General features: G+C 40.8%; 1 protein-coding gene across 7 annotated transcripts in view; it reads left to right on the forward strand.

Annotated features, from left to right (window-relative positions):
- add3a (adducin 3 (gamma) a) overlaps positions 1-23,662 on the forward strand; it is a 150,682-nt gene that overhangs the window by 122,332 nt on the left and 4,688 nt on the right. For 4 of the 7 annotated variants that reach the window (XM_034688004.1, XM_034688007.1, XM_034688006.1 and 1 more), the window contains 12 exons: positions 505-643; positions 1,286-1,437; positions 1,909-1,989; positions 6,776-6,925; positions 7,182-7,325; positions 8,193-8,291; positions 10,591-10,767; positions 13,005-13,256; positions 15,124-15,228; positions 15,482-15,568; positions 17,613-17,736; positions 21,544-21,636. In XM_034688004.1, coding sequence (XP_034543895.1) covers positions 505-643; positions 1,286-1,437; positions 1,909-1,989; positions 6,776-6,925; positions 7,182-7,325; positions 8,193-8,291; positions 10,591-10,767; positions 13,005-13,256; positions 15,124-15,228; positions 15,482-15,568; positions 17,613-17,736; positions 21,544-21,636 — 1,603 coding nt within the window. The remainder of the gene's footprint in view (positions 1-504; positions 644-1,285; positions 1,438-1,908; positions 1,990-6,775; positions 6,926-7,181; positions 7,326-8,192; positions 8,292-10,590; positions 10,768-13,004; positions 13,257-15,123; positions 15,229-15,481; positions 15,569-17,612; positions 17,737-21,543; positions 21,637-23,662) is intronic. The other 3 variants (XM_034688008.1, XM_034688010.1, XM_034688009.1) reach the window with 1 other exon arrangement.

Genomic DNA, 23,662 nt, shown 5'->3' on the forward strand with positions numbered 1-23,662 from the left:
GGCCAGCCAATCCCGATCCAGCTTCATAGAGGCTTAGAAGACAATTGAGATTGACACCCAAGGAGCATGTCTAATCTGTGATTACCACGTCTCCCTCTTACTTTGTGTCTTCATTCTCACTCTTACTGCCGCTCTTAATGTTCCCACGTCCCTTAAATCTTGCATCCCTGTCAGCTTTAATCCCAGACTCCTCTCTGTTCATCTTTAATCTGACATGTCATTTTGCACTGTCTTTTACTTTCTCAAAATTCATCACGTCAAGAAGATTGATGTAGAAGTAGAAAAAAAACACCTGATTGGAAAGCATTCAGGCGTCCCAGCTTATGACTTGTGACTTGTGACTCAAATATATGCAATGGATTTAATCCAAATAGCCTTTTTGGTGCTGAAAGAATGCGTCCCTGTCTGCATTCTGAGAAATCAGGGTTAAGTTTCTGTGTTTTGACACATTTCATGGTCTCAGAGTCTCATTATCTCCTCCCTCTCTCCTGTTTTTCCTCCCAGGCTTTCAAAGAAGAGCTGGAGAGTCTGATCCAGGAGCAGCAGAGGAAGGGCAACAACCCCACCGGCCTGCTGGCCCTCAGACAGATCGCTGACTTCTTCATGGCCAGCTCTGTGGCCGGCTTCAACACCTCCCCCATCAGTGAGTATTTACCGCGCAGAGGCACCGAGGCAGCCAGACACCAGCATTCTAGACCGTGCCACCCTCGTCTCATGCTTCTTTCAACCACGCTGAAAAATAAAAACATTTTCAAAGAAATGCGATCCGAACCCAAACACGAGCTTTTCATGCTTAAGGGCGTAAACACTCGCAGACGACCCGACCCCAGACTCCGGAAGAGCTGCACATATTTCTCCCTGTGCTTTTGATCCTCTGTGAGTTCTGTCCAGGAGTCCATATGTGAAGTCTGCTTCCAATCACGGCGCTGGAACGCACGGCTAATGCTGAATTACACGTCACAGGCGATACAGCAGTTTAGTGCAAACGTACTCTAATGAGTGAGTCTGAGGAGGAGGAGGTGTTGGTGGTAAACAAAGAACCAGAGGACAAAATGTTGTTTACATCATTTTAGCGCAGAAGCCTGGTCTCTGTTTGATGTGGAGCCAGGAGTGTGAGATGCATCATTAGGTGGGAACACAGATGTTGGGCTGTGATCTCATGTGCCTGTTGTTGTGGTGGTGAGTGTGTCTGCTAACACACAGCTGCAGTGACTTTGTTATTGTTCACCTCTGTCATATATATTCTGTTTTCCTCCTTAACGTTCTCTGATCCTGTGTGTTAAAGGCATGGGGATGGTCACTCCCATCAACGACATGTACGGGGTGGAATCCAGTACGATGGTGAAAGGCGAGAAGCTGATCCGCTGCAAACTGGCCAGCCTCTACAGACTGGTGGACCTCTTCAGCTGGGCCCACTTTGCCAACTCATACATCACGGTAAGATGCTGCGAGAGCACATTTATCTAAAAACTGAATGTAATCTTTATTCATATAGCGCCAAATCACAACAAACGTTATCCTCAGACTAGACCGTACTCTATGTTCTATTATTGACAAAGACCCAACATCAAGACAGGATCAGATCCAGTCCCATCTTACAGACAGGACTCAGTCTGATCTCATCTTAATCCACCATGAGCAGAGCACTTTGCAACATTTAGCAAGTTTCAGTGGGAAGGACAAACTTCCTTTAACAGGCAGAAACCTCCAGCAGGACCAGACTCATGTTAGATGATGAGCTCTTTAAGATATGAAGGTCAATGAGATCTAGCTAATTCCTACTTCTCACCGGAGCTCATGAATCAGCATGTCCCATCAGTACTTCTGTGTGATTTTTAAAATAAAAGTCTGTTTTGATTGGATTTCAGTCGATGTTACAAAAATAAAATGTGACTTTTCTCGTCTCAGGCTCGAGTCAGTAAAGAGCAGGATCACATCCTCATCATCCCCAGAGGACTGTCGTTCGCTGAGGCGTCTGCATCAAACTTGGTAAGAAATATGAAAACAGTCGAGTCCTTCAAACAAAGTTATGGTTATATAACGAGAGGATGAAAGTGTAAGACGAAGAAAGAGAAGAAATAAAAAGGGGGAGATTCAGAGGAGGGAGACGACTTCATTCGCTAATGATGCTCCTTTTTGCTTGATGAGACATTCACTTCAGTTAAATTCATTTAACTGAATGAAGGGAAAATTAGGAAGTGAATTAATTGGTGTGTTTAGTCTTGCAGGAAATGATGCCCTCCCTTTTCCTTCTTCTCTTCCTTGCTCGCTCTCTCTCCGTTCTAGTTTATCTAGCGCTCTGTGTCCCTGAAAAACTCTGCAAACATTGTGGTCCAGGTTGTTTGTCAGTCTGGTTTTGGTTCAGAGAGCACACATTGTTTCAGAGCTGAGCCAGTGGATCTATAATAATGTGTTATAATCAGTTTGCTGCCCCGTCTTCTCCTGCCGTATATTTAACTCCCTCTAATTCAGTTTCTATTTCAATCTTTGTCTTTGTTTCTCTCTCTCTCTCTCTCTCTCTCTCTCTCTCTCTCTCTCTCTCTCTCTCTCTCTCTCTCTCTCTCTCTCTCAGCGTGTCCTCCACTTTCTCCCTCAGGCTTCATTCCAAAGTCTGCTTACTCTGAGATATTGAGAAAACCTGAGCGGACTGATGGTGATAACTTAACTCAAACATTAATCCTGCTGTGATTAGCGTTATCAAAAGTAAATCAAACTTTAAAAATGGATTCTTACTGGATGATCAGACGATAGGTCAGTTTTTGTGTTTACCTCGATTTCAAAGGTCCAAACTTCAGACACCAGTCATGGTCGTGCAGCGTTCTTTGTTTTTTAAATATTATGTAGTTTGTTCAACTTTAGGTCCAATCCTGTTATATTTGTGTAACATGATGGACACAAAGATCTAAACTCACTCTGCAGAAATAAATTCCTCAGATGTTTGTCGTGTTTGTGGTTGAAGCGGTTTGTTTCATATTCAGGATGCATATTTCTGTGCGTTTACAGACTAAGCCTCAGTGTTTGCGTCTTTATTTGTTCTCTGACATTTCAGACGTTTTTCTACTTTGTTGCACCTTTTTCCACTTTATCTTCAGCACCTGTGCAAACATCACACACCTGTGTGTGTGATGTTTCTGGTTATGGGCTGACAGCTGGATTATATTAACCGTTCTGCTGACGGGCAGGTTTCACCGTTTAACCTGACGCAGTGTTTGCAGCTGGAGATGTGCCATGAAAAGTAACCTGCAGTTCAACTTCCTGCTGCTCTCTGATGGCACACAGAGTGAATTAAGTGTTAATGTTTTTATGATCTCTGCAGAGCTTCTTTACAGTCACATCTTAAACAAATACCTGCATGAGTTAAAGTGTTGTGCATTAAATGTGATGGAATAAAATGCAGAATCGTTATCTTTCAAACAGACAACCTACAGAGGAAAGTTCATTTTCTTTATTTCCAGATTAAATCTGATCTAAGACTTCTTGTTAAATAAATCTGTTAACTTCCTGTGCAACATCTGGCTCAGCTTTAAACCACACAAGGTGCCTCAGATAAGTTAAGATTCAGCCCTTTCTTTGGTGCCAGTAAAGCATGAACCTCTAAGGTTTGCACAGCCAGAGGAGAAATCTCAGATGACATTGTTGTCCATTATTGTCCTCCTCCTCCTTCTTCTTCCCTGCTGTTTTTCCCTTGATGATATATTTTTAAGTTGAAGTCAGAGAAGCGAGCAGAGTGTTTCAGAGGAAGTCGTCCAGCACAGAGTCTAAAGAGGTGGAGGTTCGGTCAGGTGGGTGGAGGCTTCAGCGTCAAAGAAAGGCTGGCGTTTAGTTGGCTTTGGCCAGTTTCCATCTGCCTCTCCCTCCAAATCCCTCCGTCTGAGCTCTGACATGCACACAGGGTCATTTGAGTTAATAGAAACATGCTCAGTTTGGTTCATCTAAGAGTGTTTGGCTTTCAGTAATGCTCCTCGTATATAGATGTTTCAGTTCACTCGTCCTTGAGGTAAATCAGGGATTTAAAGTTCAGGTTCCAGCTGCTCGGACAGACTCCTGCTTGGACTCTTAGTTATTCCACTTTCCACACGGTCGCGTCATGTTTGGGATTCTTTCTCTCACGTCCTCTGGCTTCTTTTATAATTAGCAGAGCTATGTTTGTCAGGAGGGCCTCTCAGCTGTGAGAGCTCTCTGAAGGACGTGACAGGGTGAACTGATCCCGTCCTGGACATGTGATGTGTAAACCAATCGATGTTCGATCGTCTGACAGCTGGCTGCTAATGTGTGTGGGTGTGGGTGTGGGTGTGGGTGTGGGTGTGTGTGTAGAGAAAGATGGCGGTGGTTAGATACGCTCGGTCGGTGTCATTCAGTTCCCTCTGCTGGGAGAAAGATCAATGAATGCTCATCCATCCAAACATCCTCAACATCGCTTTTTAAGAGCAGAGCCGCTCTCAGGACCTTCAGCTCGAGTAGATTAAACAAATTATTAACTCCATTTGATCAATATCTTTATTATTATTTGTGACAATACAACATTTTTTTGAGTGTAAGCTTAGACCGAAAGAAAGAGAGTTAGAGAGAGAGATACGGAAAACAAGTAAGAGAGAGAGAGATTAAAAGAAAGATAGAAAAAAAGAAAAGAAAGAAACAAAAAATAATGAGAGGAAGAAAGAAAGAAAAAAGAGAGGGAGAAAGGAAGAAAGAGAAAAAGAAACAAGAAAGAAAGAAAAAAGAAAGAAAGAGAGAGAGAGAAAAAAGAAAGACAGAAAAAAGATAGAATGAAAGAAAGAAAGAAAAAGACATAGAGAAAGAAAGAAAAAAGAAAAAGAGATAGAATGAAAGAAAGATAGAAAGAAACAAGAAAGAAAGAAAGAAAAAAAAAAGAAAGAGAGAGAAAAAAAGAAAGACAGAAAGAAAAAAGAAAGACAGAAAAAAGATAGAATGAAAGAAAGAAAGAAAAAGACATAGAGAAAGAAAGAAAAAAGAAAAAGAGATAGAATGAAAGAAAGAAAGATAGAAACAAGAAAGAAAGAAAGAAAGAAAAAAGAAAGAAAGAGAGAGAAAAAAGAAAGACAGAAAGAAAAAAGAATGACAGAAAAAAGATAGAATGAAAGAAAGAAAGAAAAATACATAGAGAAAGAAAGAAAAAAGAAAAAGAGATAGAATGAAAGAAAGATAGAAAGGAAAAAAAGAAAAATAATAATAAATAAATAGAGAATTGGAAAAAAGAGAGAAAGAAAGAAAGGAAGAAAGAAAGAAAGAGCAGCTTCTACATACTGAATATAAATATACCTTCATATACAGTTGTGCTCCTCAGTTTACATACCCTGACAGAGTGTATGGTTTCTTGGGTAGTTTCTGTTGTCTTTATGATATAAAAAGAGTAAACACAGTTGTTTGATAAAAAATTTACTCCACCCAACCACTAACCATTGGTGAAAAAAAAGTTTTTCTCTTATCAATCATATTCTCTGAAAAATGGCCAAAATAATCACAAATTCTGCCAGGGTATGTAAACCTATGAGCACAACTGTATACAGTATATATATTCTGGTCATCAGCTGTGTCCCTGTCGTTCTCTCCTCTCTCCTTCCTCATGTTGCTCCTTCTCTCAGATGAACGTCTCTTTAGAGCAAAGCCTGTCAGATGAAACTGTAACATGCATCACGTTTCCAGATTCAGGGTTTCCTCTTGAAGCAGGTGTGTTTCACTGATATAAGATAAGACTCAGAGGAAGGCGCCTTCATCTCATCTAGTCTTTTACAGGACTGTCTTTATCCTTTTTTCACCAGAGGTATTTTTTAAAGCAGCACTTATTTCTAATTCAGGTCCCTGGTTTCCTCTCACACTCACCATTACGTGGTAAGGAGGACACCCAGTCTAACAGCAGCGTCCCTCCCTCGTGTGTCCTCAGCCGAAGAAGTTACTTCTTCTTTTTTTAAAGAAGGGAACAAAGTGCTGCTCGTTAGGAAGAAATGAGACGCCGGATCATTCTCATCTGAACTCGGTGTATGTCAGTATTCTAAGTCTGGATGATGGAAGCTCTTTCCTGTTCTCAAACACACACTTTGACTTCAACTACGAGAGAGAAATGTGAGCTTGTAGGCTCTGGTTTGTGTAACAGATCACTGTGTGGTTACTGTGAGGACAGTCTGCAGGAAGCTGTGTTTTCTCTTTAATAACTTTGAGGACTCACATCTGCTGTCTGTCTCTGGTCATCAAAATCTCTTTACCTTCTCTCCTTCCCTTCATCCTTCCTGTCTCCTGTCTTGTAATGTAATAACTACTAACTAGCTGGTGATAAAGTAGTCCTGATAAAGGATGTCATGTTCACTCTCTGACTGTATTATGCTTCATCTATTTCCTGCAGAGGATCGGGCAGAGAGGAGGAATCACTGCTAATGTGATTTCTGTCATCATGCTCATTGATTCTGACTTGTGTTTATGTCTCCTTGGTTAATGTTTGCAGTTTATCAGCTCTCTGTGTGTGTGTGTGTGTGTGTGTGTGTGTGTGTGTGTGTGTGTGTGTGTGTGTGTGTGTGTGTGTGTGTGTCTGTGTGTGTGTGTGTGTGTGTGTGTCTGTGTGAGATCTGGTTATGTTATATTTGATTACATGGATCTGCACATGATTAACTCTGTGGTGTGTCTCCCTCTGCTCTCCTTCAGCCTTGTCATATTTCCTCCTTCCTCAGGAGAGCAGTCAACACGACGCTGCTATCAAACTTGCTGACATGTTTGTGTTGTGTTTGAGTTCCTGATCTGATCATCCCCTCTTTTATCTCCCCAGGTGAAAGTTAACATCATCGGGGATGTGATCGATCAGGGCTCCACCAACCTGCGGGTGGACCCGGCCGGTTTCAGCCCCCACGCCGCCATCTACTCGATGCGTCCAGACATCCGCTGCATCATCCACGTGCACACTCCTGCTACTGCTGCTGTAAGTTTGCACTGAAATTAGACTCTCAAGGAAATGAGCAAGCCTCCTGTTTGACCTGAAGCTCCGTTAGACATGAAACGATGAGCCACGAGATGCCTCAGGGAGGCTCAGGAGCTTGAATGGTGTAATTAGACGACACATTGATTTGACAAGAGTTTAGAGTTTCAGAGTTTATCTTGAATGAATATAAATGCTGTCATGTTTCTCTTCTTTTGTGTGTCTCTGCTGATTATCTCCCGCCTTCATCTGCTCTCAGGTGTCGTCCATGAAGTGTGGCATCCTGCCCATTTCCCAAGAGGCTCTGATCCTTGGTGACATCGCCTACTACAACTACCAGGGCAGCCTGGACGACCAGGAGGAGCGCAAAGAGCTACAGAAGGCCCTGGGACCAACGACAAAGGTACGAAGCCAAGAAAAAACAAGCCTTGAGGAAGATCTTAACTGACTTATCAGAAGAAGGCTTATTTAGCTTTATATGCTCGTGTTAGATGATGATTAGACGAGGAGAAATAACAAGCCTGATCTGCTCTCAGGTCACAAATCTTCCCTCCAGTATCCCTAAAGCTCATCAATGATGCGTCACATCATATTTTGTGTTATCTTGCATAACTCGAGTACAAAATACTCCACACTGTAGTTTAAGACTTCTTGGCCACCTTCTTGAATCTTTTTGTCTTCTTAATAGATCTTTAATGATACTCCGCTTCAAAAAACAGAGCAACTAAATGACAATCTTTTGATTTAGCTGTGTTTTCTCCACGATTAAAAAGAGTACTCAGTAGTGAGTCTGACAGCAGGAAGCTGGGACAATAGCAAAGTGTAAATTAGGATATCTGAAAGGTATTTTTAACATGTCTAAAAGAAAAAGGGTGTTTTCTCGTCCTTGCAGTCAAAGAAGAGGAATGAGCTCACTATCAGGGTGCGGTTTGTCTAAAATAGGAAACAGAAGAGTGAAGTGAACACAGCTCCTCCTGCAGAAATGATTTCAGTGATGTTTGTGTTTCCTTTTGTTCTTTCTGATTTCAAACGCGTTGCTTTTGTTCAGAATCATCGAGGTTTAAAAAGTTATAATCTGTAAAATAAATCAGGAAGTGGAGGGAGTTCCCCCCGCTGCTGTCATCCTCCACTGACCCAACCCGTGTTGATGCACTGAAATCAGATTATGCTGTGGTTGTGTTTCACATAATTGTTCTGTAATGTAGACAAGGAGGTGAGACACTAAGGCACCGGACTGTTTCTGATCAGAGGTCCTCTGTGTGTGTTGTAGGTGCTGGTGCTGAGGAATCACGGAGTGGTTGCTCTGGGGGAAACCGTTGAAGAGGCCTTTCACTACATCTACAACGCCCACTATGCCTGCGAAATACAGGTACCCAAAATCTGACACACGGCACCTACTGAGCAGATGTTTAAGCACCGAGGAAATTAAACTGTGTGGTGGATTAACAGCTGAAGTAGCTGGCTTAAAATACTGGTTTAGTTGGACAGTGGTCAGATTATTGATTTATCTATTTATGTTTTTATCTATTTATTTATTTATTTATTTATTTATTTATTTATTTATTTATTTATTTATTTATTTACTTATTTACTTACTTATTTATTTTATATGTATTTATTTAATTATCTATTTATTTATTTTTATGTTTATTTATTTGATTATCTATCTATTTAATTATCTATTTATTTATTTATTTATTTATTTACTTACATATTTATTTTATATGTATTTATTTAATTATCTATTTATTTATTTTTATGTTTATTTATTTGATTATCTATTTATTTATTTATTTATTTACTTACTTATTTATTTTATATGTATTTATTTAATTATCTATAATTTAATTATCTATAATTTAATTATCTGTTTATTTGTTATATTATCTATCTATTTAACTATCTATCTATTTAATTATCTATCTATTTAATTATTTATTTATTTATGTTTACATATATTTATTTAATTATCTATTTATTTTATATGTATTCATTTAATTATCGATTTATTTATTTTTCTATTCATTTACTTAATTTTATATTTTTTTCTATTTATTAATCTATTTATTTATGTATTGTAATATTTATTATATTGACCTATTTTTCAACAGAAATATGGAGGTAATCAATAAAAAATGGAATAAGTAATCAGCATCTCATGAATAAAGAGATGAAACAGTTAGCCTAAAGGAGCTGTGGAGGCAGCGATCTAAAAGCAACGTATAAGCAGTTAAACTATAGAGCTTAATGAAATCTTAAATGATTTACATGTTCCTCTTAATATAATGGATGAAAGTGTAAACTAGATATATGTTGTAATACATAATGGTTGAGATACCTTTAAAAAAATGGTGCTGATGGATAAATAATTGAAACTGTGAGTCATACATGTTGAATAATGTTTAAACTGTTTGTTAGATGTATTTAACATTGATTAAAATACATTAATGTCAATTAGTTATGTGAAAGGATAATGCTGTTACCGACTAGCTCCAAGTGGAGGTATGAATGAAGGCAGAAGCCAGTCCTTACCTGAGGGGTAGGGTGAAATAACGACAGGTTCTCCAAAGTTCAAAGGTGCAGCGATTGGTTGCTGAGTCTCGTAGTTATCCGTCCTCGTCACCTCACATCTGTAGCCACTCACCTCAGTCTGGTGACGTCATTTAAAGGAGACAAAGCACCTGATCTGAGTGCAAGAAGAGGAGGCTTTAAGCACTTCTCACTAACACATAACACAAACTCAGTTTATATAGTGTTGTGATCGATACAATATTGACTACAAAGTTCAGATTCAGATGTATTGTCATTCACGATGTTAAAAACACAACAGAACCAGAACTGTTTCTTAGGTCCAGCATTTAACTAGATAATTAAAAGGTAACAGATAACCTAAAAGCTGATATTTAAAATCCTAAAATTATGCAGAATAATACACTAGTAATTACAAAATACATCTCACATTAAGTTCACATCTTCATTTAGTTTAATGAACAATTGAACTAGCAGGATAGCTACAAATACAAAGATTTCTGAATAGAAACCTCCAGTCCTCCACTTTGAGTACAAGTCAATCAAAACTGAACCGATTCATCAAACATTGACATTAAACTGAAGTTAGTTTAGTTTGCAGTTTAAAACACATGAAAATGAACACATCTGAAGTAGAATGGGTCTTTAATTAGACTACAGAGCGAGTGTTTTTATTAGAAGTTAAATGAAATGACATGGCGATGCTGAATCATCTTCTGTTGTGTTTCTTTGTGTTGTTGTTTTCTGTTTGGATTCTTGCGTGTCTTTATGCTCACTTCAGCGGAGGGTTTTAGGGATGTTATTGTGTCCCTTGTCGTAACAGGAACACCAAATCTCCTGATTGAGTCTCCACGGTCAAGCAAAAGAAAACATTAATCCATCTGCAAAGCCCGGCTTAATTTCTATAAATAAATCCCCCCACCATGTTTGTTGTATGCATGTAGCATATAGTCCTTCAGTGGTAGCTTCACATTCAGGGTGTTTTTGCTTTGTTTGTTTATAAATTTTTAATGGATGAATTTGTTTCCTGTCTCTCATCTGATGATCTAACCTTAGAAAGTCTCCTCTGTAGATTGGTGTTGCGTAAGCTGTCAGTGGTCCATCCAGGCTCACATGCTTCTCCCTCTGTGTGATTTTAGGTAAATGCAATCTCATGTGCTGGTGGAGTGGACAACCTGATAGTGCTGGACCAGGAGAAGTACAAATCAAGAGTGCACGCCGTGTCCGCAGCCGCGGCTGTCAACATGGCCGGCCAGTATAAGTGGAAGATCGGCGAGCTGGAGTTTGAGTCTCTGATGAGGATGCTGGATAACCTGGTGAGTGAAGGCACACACATCATTAAATCAAACCCTAAACTTCACTTTTACTTCATGTCTTATTATCTTATTAGAAATAGACTCAAAGGCAAATATTAAACATTGCATTGCCTCTTTAACTTCTATAAACACTGATTGAATCCCATCATGATCACAGACTCAGATAAATACATCTGGAGCTCGCTGTGTTCCCTGCAGTGACGTGTCCTCAGTGGGGGAAATCCTCTGTGTTCTTATTTTCTGCTGCTTTTTAATAAACTGAATAGATTTGGATGATATTTTATTTTATGTAATGATAGCCTCAACTCGAGAGTTAGAAAAGGGCGCCCTCTACTGAAACCTGAACTGTGCTGTTGTTATTTCGGGAGCAGAGAGGAGATGATGAGAGGATGTTTTTAAGTGGTGGAGGATAATGAGTGAGAAAAAAGGTGGTTTGGACTTTATTTAAAAGAACTGAATATATTTTATAGAGTAGTTAATAAGTTCACGGTGCAGGTAAAACAGCTGATTTGATACTTTTAAAATGAATGGAAGAATTTATATTGTATTTGAATATTTAATGTGTGAAGTAATAATCACATTAGACATTTTAAGAGGACTTCATTACCCATAATACCATGTGAAGGAAGCAGGAATCTAGTTACTCAAGTGCAGGAATAGGTAAAAGGATATAAGTCTAAAACAAGATAGAGGAAAGTAAAAAGAAATACTTAAAATCCAAAAATAAAATCATAACAATAAAACCTATCAAATAAAATCAGATAAATACCTGAAAATAAAAATACAAATTAAATCAAATATAATAAGATAAAATAAAATAAAAATACATATGATGCTAAAACAATGGTAATAGCAGTAATTGTAATAATACAGTTCAGAGCTAAAAATAAAAAATATAAGTCTTTATTTTAGGTCTAAAAACACCCAGAGAGCTCGCCGTTTAAATGTCCAGAGGCATAGAGTTCAGAGTTTAGGGACATAAGAACAGGACGCTCTCTGGGCGTTGCTTGTGAGGGACACATGAGGAACTGAAGTTCTTACGACCTTGTTAAAAGGAGCATTCAAATTTAAATCACCATCTAAAACCATCCCAAGTTTGCCGCCACGTTTGATTTGCTTACATGTAAACACTTCTTCTCCAGTGAAGTTTTATATGTTCAGTTTAAAGTTCAGACTCATCTTGTCATGTTGAAAGTATTCAAGTAACCTGCAGAGGTTTTAAGAGTCTGAGATGATTGAAAAATATATCTTTTATGTCAAAGGAAAGTGTTTCATGTGCCACAGGTCAAGCCCCAGTGACCTGACAAGTCCAGATGAACATGAATCTCTCTTCAAGATTTTCAAGATAGAAGCTACATTTCCTTCTTCAAGTTTTACTCCTATCAATCAATCAGGCTCTGATTTTTGTCTTGTTATGTCTTCAAATAAGATTTAAATCTTGACCTGTCGGGTCAGTGAGGCTTCTTTTAAGTGTACTGAAATATTTTGTCTAGAAATGAGATGCATGCACTCAGTGAGATTAGAGTTTCTGCAGAGGGAGACATGCTGCATGTCTTCAGACTTTCTCTTATCGTCCTCTGCATCACGAGTCCCGTCTCTCATGCTCCCTCCTCCTGAAGCAAGACTCTGACCAGCTCATTCCTGTCTCCCCCGGCATCCCTCTCTCTTCTCACACCTCATAAACACAACATTTAAATCAGATAAGCCCGAGGTTCAAGAACAAGAGGAAGCCATGAGAATGACTAACTTTGTGCTGATGGGTAGAGCACCCTGGATTTAAATGTGTATAGAAAAGTGTCTAAATGTGAGTCAGGAGCTTCTCTGCTCTGCTAGCTGTTATTTTGATATAAAAACGGTTCCTCCAAAGTCCAGAGTTCATCTCTGACCATGAAACTGAGACGAATGGGAAGAGACAAAAACCTCAAAAGAACGGAAACGCACGTCAAGCCAAGAGCAGAGAAATGTCCCAAACAAGGGAGAGCTGAGTGGAAGAGAGGGAGTGTATGAAAAGAGCAAAGAGGAGAGCTGAGAGAGGAACAGGAGGATGAATGAGTGTGAAGAAGAACAAAGAGTTAGACAGAAACCCTGTGGTGAAACACTGACTCCTCTTTTCCCTTCAGCAGCTCCCACAGCTCTGCAGGAAGACAAAAACACACAGCTGAATCACTGATATGTGTTGAGATTCAGTCTGTAGTCTGAGACATGAGAAACACACTGACTTGGTTTTTCTGTGGCAGGGCTACAGGACGGGTTACGCCTACAGACACCCCATCATCCGAGAGAAGCCGAGGCACAAGAGTGACGTGGAGATCCCCGCCACGGTCACGGCGTTTATGTTCGAGGAGGACGGGGAGGCCACGCGGCTGCCCTTCAAGTTCCTGCAGCAGCGGCAGCAGAGGGAGAAGACACGCTGGCTCAACTCGCCCAACAGCTACACCAAGGTCAGCGTGGAGGGCGGAGAGGAGCGCTACAACAGCCGGACAACCACGGTGAGCAGCATGTGTGAGAAACAGGAACACAAAGACAGATGGAGATTTATTCTTCTTATTTCAAAATGAGGCTCATATATGACTCCAAACTCCTACTGAGGCTCAGAGGAATCACATGAGAATTTATTGAAGGGTTTTTATGACACAAAAATCCCAAAAATGCAGTTTACATCACACACAAACTTGTCATTGAGTTCATTCTCAGTCAGTGTTTACCATTCTTTTGTATCAAACCTTGAACTACATCGCCCCCTACTGGCTGAATAGAGAACTGCTTGCTTCCAGCAGCAGTGGTCTAGGAATCAGGCTCTGTGATTGGCTGTGACTCACACTTTAAAATATGTTAGTGTGTCATTTCCACAAAGTGTTGTAACAGCTTTCTAAAGAATTATCAAAATAAGTGCAGATGATAAGGATCCTGGCTTTAAGGCTATTTTAAGATATTTCCCATCATGCAACTGAGTCAAGTTCCTCAGAAAACGTTGCTTGACTCGTGTGAAAAGCTCTGAATGAGAACAGCTGTCACATTCCCTGTGTTAGTTATAGATTAAATATATTTATAGAATTAAAACAAGATTAAATTTTATCATTTTATTCAAAAGAGTGGACTGTGCTCTGTTATTATCTTACACTAAACAGGGACAGTGGGAGCTTTGCAGGAAATCTGGTTTATCAGAATCAGAAATACTTTATTCATCACAGGGAGGGAAATTTTGGCATTACAGAGCTCTGATAAACAGTTTGTAAGAAAGTTAGATCTTAATAGAAGAAGGAATAAGATAAGATATAAATATGAATAAAATAAAATAAAGATGAAATAAAAACAGAATAAAATAAAATAATAAAGTAGATATAATTAGTAAACTTATATATAAGTTTAGTGTATATTCCTTCTTGCTCAGGATGCCAGCATGATAATAAATGTTCTGTGATGTGCAGTAGAGATGAAACCACTTCAGAGTCTCACAATAAGATAAAACCTCGATAACAAGTCCACAGAGACGAATAAAGACTTGGACAAAAATGGTGGTTGGTGAACGAGACGCTCTCTGCTTGCTCGAGGCTCTGTGTAACTTCAGCCTTCGTCTCTCCGTAGAGATCTGAATAATATTTGACTTCAGGGACAGGAATCTGTACTCTGGCTCCAGTGTGTTTACTAACCCATCTTGTGATCCCCTGACCTCTCTAACTTTAATGTGGAAGTGAGGCAGTGAACTCTTCCTCTAGAGTCTTTTGGCCTGGCTGGATTTTGATCATCACATCTTCACAAGTCTTTTCAGGATGACTTTTTGCCAAGTGACTTTTTATATCACTTCCCCCAACGTGTCATGAGTCAGCTCAGTCTGACTGTCTGCAGATACTTTGTCATTTGTCACCTTTTCTCCATTTCTCATTTGTTGACTCAAGAAACCGACACACTAACACATGTCAGGTTTAAACGGCACAGGAGCATCCACAATTTCCAAATTTTTGCTGCATGTAACGAGTAGATCAAAAAGGATAATGCCAAGTAGACCGATGGTTTCACACTATCACTGGTTCTGGATGGGATCAAAACATGTTTGTTCTTGCAATATCGTGAATTCAACAACACTGTTGCATCCTTCATGTACAGAAGTGACGTGTTCTTTAGAGAAGCCCAGAAGAAGTGAGACTACATAGCTCCAGCTTAAGCTCAGTTTTAAACATCCTGCATTTCATACAGGACAGCCTCCCAGACTGTTTCAAATAAATGGATTGAATGGTGTTTCTTCAAATCTGTTTTGAAAACTTTGGACTCTGAATAATTGATTCACAAGCATTAGTAATAAACTGTGTGTTTTGCACAGAGCTGAAAGCCTTGATCTCATGTTTTCTTCTTCTACAGTGGATGAAAGCCGAAGAGACGGGAACCCCAATCCGAATCGAGGACCCGAATCAGTTCGTCCCTCTCAACACAGACCCCAGTGAGGTGCTGCTGAAGAGGAATAAAGTGAGTCCACCGTACATCTTAGTCAGAATCAGTCACTCCTGTAACGTAAAGTTATCGTCTGAATCTCTTAACATTTGCAGCAGATTCTTGAAGTCCCATAAATAGGAGGAGTAACGATGTGTTTCTGATGTTAAGTGCTGCTTTGAAAGGAAATGAATGTAAGGTGGAGATGGACGTGATGTTCCTGAGAGGAAAGCACTTCCTCATCACGTCACTTCTCACTAACATCAGTGTGTTTTGTTTGCCGTCACAGATCAGAGAGCAGAACCGGTTTGATGTGACGACATCAGGACCCCGCTCTCAGCACCTCGCGGGAATCCCGGTCGACGCTCCTCGACGGGTGAGTTTCCCTCTCTCTCTCTCGTGTCACGTCAGACCTTTAAAACATCTCAGCTCAGTACGTTTCCTGGTTGAAGTTTGATCTTTAAACTCTAACACTGAGACGGTCACAGATGAACTGTTCATGCTAATCATCTCATAACTTGTTCGGTTATTTCAACAGAAGGATGAGAATAACTCAAAACTTACCAAGCTGAGTGTTTCCTAATTTATCAAACAAACCAGTTCTCCTAGTTTGTTTGATAAATATGTTCAGTGGCAGCAGGAGCAGCAATGTTCCTCTGGTGATAAAAGTCATCACAGGATGTCAGAGGAAACATAAGTTCAGAGTTCCTTCACTTTCACAAGTTTAAAAATGCAGAAACAGCAGAAACTCTCACAGCTTGTCTTTGTTTTAGATTTTTTTCCACAAAAAAAGTAGAAAAAAAGTTTCAAATTATTTTCTTATTATACTTTTTTTTAATGCAAATACTATAAAAACCACTCGGCCTTCCAGTTGCACAGAACACTGCAAAACTTAAATCTTAACAAGTTTATTTGTGTAATTTATCTTCAAAATGTCGACACATAATGAAAGCCTCATTCAGCTGACATCTAAAGAAATGAGGTCTGAAAGTTTTATAGTTTATAAAAATGAATGCAACATTTCCTCCATAAGTTTCATGAAATATGGATGAGGATCAGTTTTATTGCCTCCTGAGGGAAATAAAGCTGCAATCACAATCTAAACATTTATCAGACTTTTACACAAAACACAGGGAAGTATAATTTAACAGTAAACAAAGGACAAAGGAAGACACACAGAAACAAGCAGGTATTCAACTCTGTCACACTAATAATATGTTTGCTTCAGACGTCAATGACCAGCTAATATTTCCCCCTCCTCCTCATATTCAGTAAATGTTTCAGCAATGACAAGGCAAGTTTATTTATAAGGCAGCATTCATGTAAAGTGCAATTCAAAGTGCTTTACACAGTTAAAAGAAACACACAGCAAACACTTCAAACATTTTATAAGCATTTCCATTTCACGAAGGTTTCTGTGATTGGTTGGTTATTAAACAGTAATTAAAGGCTGATTTTAGCTCTCCCGGCTCATTGTGTATCTGCTCAGACTCCAACAGAGGAAATGGATCTTAAAGGTGATGGATTTTATTAGTTGAATAACTGAAATCATCTGTGTCTGTGCTCCTTGCTCTGCAGCAGAACAGTGAGGTTGATAACATCTTGTGGCCACTAGGTGGAGCTAAGTGAGTACGTTTGCTCTGGCCTAAATGAACCACCGGTAGCTGAAAGTTGTTCCAAGTTTTACAGAAGAAGGATCAAACGGAGGAATAAAAACACACAGTTATCAAATATAGAAGTTTCAATGCTGACAGTTTTGTGGTTGATGTTTTGTTTTGAAGGATCCAGTGCAGATTAACATTCTGGTAAATATTAACATGAGTGTTTTAGTCGTTCCTGTTTGCAGTGTTCTTTTTATTGTTTGACACCGTTGAGTTTTGAAGTTTGTCTTCACCCGATCAGAACACAAACATTGCATGTCGTTATTGGTGTTTGATAAAGTTGCATTCCTTGTTCTCTGTGTGTGAGCATGATGATTTGTATGACCTGTTTTCACACTGATACACATGTTCAACATGTTAGACAGTGTGTGTGTGTGTGTGTGTGTGTGTGTGATGTGTGTGCATGTTGTCTCTGGGTGTTGGTTGCATTTAAACGTCTGATTTATTCAGAGCATCACTTTCTAATGTTTGTTCAAAAGCAGTTTGGGTTTTCAGACTGATTGATGTTGAATGATTGTGTGCAGAGTTTGTGGTTAGTCGAGTCCTGACTGATGTGGTCCTCACTTTCATCTCTGTTATATTGAATGACTCAGAGTGTGTCTTTAAGGAGATGGTATATAATTTAATTTGATTCAACTGTCTGAGAAAATAGACGTTTTGTTTCTGTATATGCATGCATGTCAGAGTTTATCTCTGTAAGTGTGTGTGTGTGTTTGTGTGTGTGCTCCCACGCTCACCCCTCTTGCTGTCTCCTCCCAGCCATACGTGCCCACAGAGGACGAGCAGATGGCTCCCCTGCCTCCCAACCCCTTCAGTGAGCTGTCAAAGAGGGACGGGGAGGACTACCACAAGAACATGGAGAGAAGGCAACTGGGCCTCAGCGGTACGACACACACACATATTTACACACACGCACACACAAACACACATTCTTTAAACATGAAATCCCATGCTCAGCAATCCTTGAATCCGGGACTGTTCAGAGGTGTGTGGACCTGGTTCACAGGAGCACAGGAGCCCACTCGCACTGAGAGACATATGGGCTTCAGCCCACACTGGCCCACACTGGCACTGAAACACACACACACACACACTGAGCCAAAGTCTTCTCCTGCAGTGAGCCCTGAAAACAATCCCACCCATCTGTGAATTCAGCGTCACATTGATAACAGGAATCACTCAATAACCAATCTGTGAGCCTCGATAAAAAGACACAGCCTATGGAAACTCGTCATGAGATGTGAGCGAACAGGCAGCAGAAGCACGCCCCGTAAAGACTTTCCAGTCGAAGACAACATGAGACCTGAGCAGCCAGATGTGGGCCTGTCCTGATGCTGCCTGTTAAAGTTGTTAACAAGCTCCATCTGACATTTCCAAGAGCTTTGAGTCTGCTGAAACAGCTGGAGCTGATTTCAAACTGAGCTCAAACTAAATCAGGATTTCCTAAAACTTGCTAATCCGTCTCCCGACCTGCAGAGTGAACCATTTGTTCCACGCTCTCTCTCTGCTGTTTTGTTGTCGATAAACATCCCCACAATCCCCGCTCTGCAGACATGTCGCCTCAGCAGCAATCCCAGTGGAGTCCTCCTATGTTATATGCACATGCTTCCTGTGGAATCACATGCAAACACACACACTTGTTTGCTTTATAACATGAGAGATCTCCCTATGGGCTCTACTGCTGCGTTCGTCTGCACACTCACACACAGACAGACACACACACACACACACACACACACACACACACACACACACACACACACACACAGAGGATAGTCAATGCTAATCATGTTAGCCCTCTGTCCCGCTGCCTTTCAGAGTGGCAGTGGAAAAAAATCAATAGAGATCAGATAGCGAGGAGGGGGATGTCCACTCGACCCTCCTCTGCCTCAGTGAACCAGAGCCATGTGTGTGTACGTTAGCATGCACATGTGTCCATGCATGTTTATAGGATCATCTGAATGCTCTTATGTGCACATGAAACAAGGTGTGTGTGTGTGTGTGTGTGTGTGTGTGTGTGTGTGTGCACATACATGAGGAGTTGGTATGACTAAGATGGCAGACCGAACAGACAGCAGGTCTTCACACCCGCCACATGAGCGCAGCCCGTTGCTATGACACTACTGCCCCCACAGCCCTATGAATCCCCGGTGGCCAATCTGGATGCAAGCTGGAGACCGTCTGCAATGGCCTGATATATGCCTGGATGCACACACACACACTTGCAAACACACACACACACACCGTCCATTATTTTAAGCATGATATGTCAAAATGAATCAGTAGAAAGAACTTAATTTCTCAGCCGTCAGTGAAAACGACCCGTGGTGAGTGTTTGCAAAGCGCCCATCATAAAAGGACTTTAATCATGGCCCGACTCATGCTGCTGCTGAGTGTGTTTTATAATGTCTTCAAACTGAGCTTAATGCATGAAACACAAAACATGTGAGCATGTTCACTGTACAAGCTGTTACGCAACCGTCTTCTGAACGCTGCATCTGTGCATGAGAAAGATGTGACAGACTGTATGTGTGACACTGACTGCTAACCGAAGTGACAGGGTAACCTCTGTCAACAAACTAATGAAGCTTCTAATGCTGAGCTGCACTGTAGCATTACCGGGACGATAACATTCTGTAGGAGATTTGAACATTAGACTAGGCCAGGAACAGAAGTTGCACTTTAGTTTATTTAAAGAGAGTTACCTTATTTGTTTTAATATTTCATGCTTTCATTTGGGAATCGTTCACTTTACATTTCTCTATAACAGTTTTGAAATGTTCCAACAAGGTATTTTTGTATGGTGTTTTTATTTTATTTTGCAAGGTGCTGAAAAAAGTGTGCAGTGGTTTAATTTGAGTTATAACACACCTTCAAAATGAAAACAGATGACTTTGTTTACAAAGAAATATAAGAGAACAAATATAATGCAGCTGTCCATATCTGAGGACTGAAATAAAATTATATTTATTTAAATTTTGAGTTCAATCCAGTTTTCTTGAAAATCGTTAGAGAATCGCGAGTGAATCGTATCGTGAACAAAAAATCCGGATTGGAATTGAATCGCGTGTTGAGTGTGTCCTTACATCCCTACATTAGACTCATAATAAGGTGAGAAATAAAAGAAAACATTAAAAGTCTTTCTTTTAATCCAAGACTGTGGTTCAAAGTGATGCACATGTCTTACATTTTCATCCATTTGAGGTAGGCCTACACAAGAAATAGGAATCATCAATCGGTGTAAGCATTCCCAATAATCAGATTGCAGATATCTGAAGTTACCACATTGAAAAGAGTAAATATTCTGTGTGAAAGCCAACGTGAGGAATCCTAAATGGCTGTGAAACTGACTGAAACCGATAGTGATTCCTCTCTGTGGCCCAAAAAGGCAAAAAGGCCATCAACCACGAGATTGCCAATTTCTACTTTTAAATTTTTAATGCTTGAAACCGCGATGAGGGGGGTGAGCGTCACACAGCTCGCTGAAGAAACATCAGTGTTTTAAGACGGCAGGAGGAAGCTCTTTGATCAGAAGATGTTACCGTGGCGTGTGCAGAAAAGAAGAGCAAACGTGTAGGGTGTGAATCTTTCCTCACGAGGGCTTTAACAAGCAGCTAACGTGTTCAATTGACCTGTTAACAGAGGCCTGGGTGGAACGTTCATGCTTTCACACCGTTTGAATGTTGACAGATGAAGCATAAGCAAGCTATCAGTGACCCTGAGGTTAATTGGTGTGAGTTTGAGTTTAAAAAACAGCTTTTTCACAACATAGATACAGAAACTAGGAGTTCAGGCCTTTATTTATTCCACTTTGAATGATTTTTGGATATTTCTCTTGTCTTGTGCAGGCCTACTCTGAGTTTAAATATCAGATCTTGGTGCATCAGCTGTCGAAACATGCACCCCATGTAAAGAGGATATCACCATCATTCCTACAGTCGACGGTCTGACTCCAGGCCTCTACCCTCTGTTGCATGTCTTACCCTGATGTCTTCTCCTCGTCTCTCCTCAGCTGTCCTAAAGAAAAAACTGGATATGGATAGCATCTATTTTCCAATTATATAATGTGATTTTTTTTTCTAATCATGATTAAGCATTAAATTAAAAAAAGCTAACTTATAAAAATGAAGTTAATTGGCTTTTCTTCATGATTTTTAACCAACATGTGGTCCAGATTGAATTATTTGGACAACATATTTAAGCGTTTTTAATCTTAATCAATCTCCTTTAAAAGTAAATATGTAATTTGGATTGAACCTCATACATAAAAAAAATACACTAAAGACCAAATTGGTAACAGACAGCTCTGAAGTTGTAGTTCTGGGCGTCTGTCCCATCGACATATGAACACCTCGACTAATGCTCCAGTGCTCGCTCAGCCGCCAGGAGCAGCAGATAACACAGCCGATCATCAGCAGATAGGACTTTGTACATTTTGTGGAAAGGCAGCTGTGCATGGCCTGATTCTAACATGTGTGTTCCCACTAATCTCTCCTCCTCCCTCCATCCCCCCTCACCCCCCTCTGACCCTTCATCCCCAAATCCTCCCCCTCCATCCACCCCACCCGCCTCTCATCCCCGCTCACCCCCGCTGTCATCCCACTGCCTCAATCCTCCGCACCGCCCTGCAATCCTCTCATCTCCATCCCTCACCCCCTCACCTTCCTCACCCTCCTAACCCTCCCTGCAGATGGAGAGCACGAGCTAACCTCCGACGACGGCTCCACTCTCTCTCAGTGTGTGTCTCTCACCCAGTCCCCGCAAAGCACTCCAGCTAAAGAAGGTATCACTCACCGGAGACAGACTCTTCTTCCTCTCTGATGTCTGCAGGATCTGACGTTTGCATGAAAGAGCAAAGTGAAATGAATGAACTCAGAGCTCAGCGTGCAGCTCCTAAGCTACTGAACTGTGCTATAACTTTTTACTGCTCTAATGATTTTTCCTGTCTACACTCAGCCGTCTAAATCAATCAATAACCTGGTGTTTGCTGTTGTTTACAAGAACGTATCCTTACACAGAGGTGATGAAACAAGCTCACACACACTAACACATTTCTGCTGCAGTCTGCGTTTATACTTCACACAGAGAGATCCTACACATTCATTTCTCACCTCCTATAGAGCCGCTGATTTGTGATCAGCCCAGAATAACAACAGGCCCTCCTCGTGGGTGCATTCAGGGACATGCAGGATATCAGGATTGGCTGTTGAGCTGAAGCTTTTTAATGCAATACGAGACAAGAATATTTTTGAGTTAAAGGAATAGTCTGACATCTTTGGGAAAGAAAGAGAGTTGGATGGGAAGCTTGATGTTTGCAAGGGAAGCACAATAGAGAGGTTAGCTTAGCTTTCAAAAATTAACATTATATTTGTTTAAAAGATCAATTTATGTTCACCTCCACCTCATGGACGACAATCATGACCCAGATTTCTGATGCGTTTCACGGAGGGTGCATTACTGCCACCTCCTGCAAGCACACTGCCACACAGGAAGCACATGTCCTTCAAAATAAAGGTCCGGAAAACACGTCCATGAGTCACTGTGGCTATGTGACCCACTTTTGGGTTCCGACCAAGCAGCAACCTCAGATGTTAAAAATATGAAGCCAATGCAGGAGAGCTGAAATCTGCAGTTCCCGTATCGTATAAAATATGGACGAAGTATCCGTGACGTCACCCACCTGTTTCTGAGCACTGTTTTGAGGCCAATTGGCAGTGGCAGCCATATTGCTTCTGTCGAGCCAGTGTGACGTAAAGAGGCGGGCTTTGAGCCTCCTAGCCAACAGCTGCAGTGTTCCTGCAGGCAGCTGTGCCTCTCATTGGAAGACTAGTAATCTCAATATCTTCGAAATTGCCACGTTAGAAAAAAATTCACCCCCCTCACAGTGAGAGGACATCGAGGAATAAGCTATTCAGACTACACTCATCTTTTGTACCAGGCTGTAAACATGTTTATTAATGCTGCAAAGATCGTCTTTTTCCCATTCATGTGTATGTGACTTCTGGTACTTCCGGAGCCAGCCTCAAGTGGATCCTCGATGAACTGCAGCTTTTAACACTTCCGCATTGGACTCATATTTTTAGACTGGAGTGTGCCGCTTGAGGAGAACCCATCAACACCCACGATAAAATGCTAACTTTTACAGCAGAAATATACGTGTTTACAGGCTGATACAAAAAGTAAAGAAGTCAGCTCAAAGTCTTCTTCTTCACTGAAGAGGGTTTTGTGCTGAAACTTGTCCGTTGCAAGTTCTTACGCTACTTTTCAGAGATTATAAAGGCTGATTTATACTTCTGCGTCGCCCCTACGCAGCAGGGGCTGACGCGGACATGAGCCCACATACTTGTGCGTCGATGTGTCCGTGTCGCGCAGCAATTCTCCTCTGAAACGCTTGAGGGCAGTGTGGTCTCTCTGATAGCTGGTCGCCTGCTTCCGGTCCCGCTACGATCTCTGTTTCCTTTTCCACAGAGATTCAGAGCGTGTTCTGTTAATCTACAGCTGATACATGTTGCTGTTTATCATACAGACATGATTACATGAAGAATAGAGAGGAGGAGATGAAATACACGGACGATGTGCGGGATCCCAGAAGTGCTGTGAATGCGGGAAAGACCAAGCCGTCGAGCGGACCAATCACAGAGCTTGCGGTCCGCGTCGGCTCTACGCGTGGTTACATTTTGGAGGAGGTGCACGTCAGCTACGTGCGTAGGCCTCTGCGTAGGTACGGGAGCTACGCGGACCTACGGCGTAGGCTACGCCGTCGATTCGACGCAGAAGTATAAATCAGCCTTAAGTCATGAAAAGACATT

The sequence above is a fragment of the Notolabrus celidotus genome, chromosome 7 (assembly GCF_009762535.1).
Source record: "Notolabrus celidotus isolate fNotCel1 chromosome 7, fNotCel1.pri, whole genome shotgun sequence".
NCBI classification, from domain to species: Eukaryota; Metazoa; Chordata; class Actinopteri; order Labriformes; family Labridae; genus Notolabrus; species Notolabrus celidotus.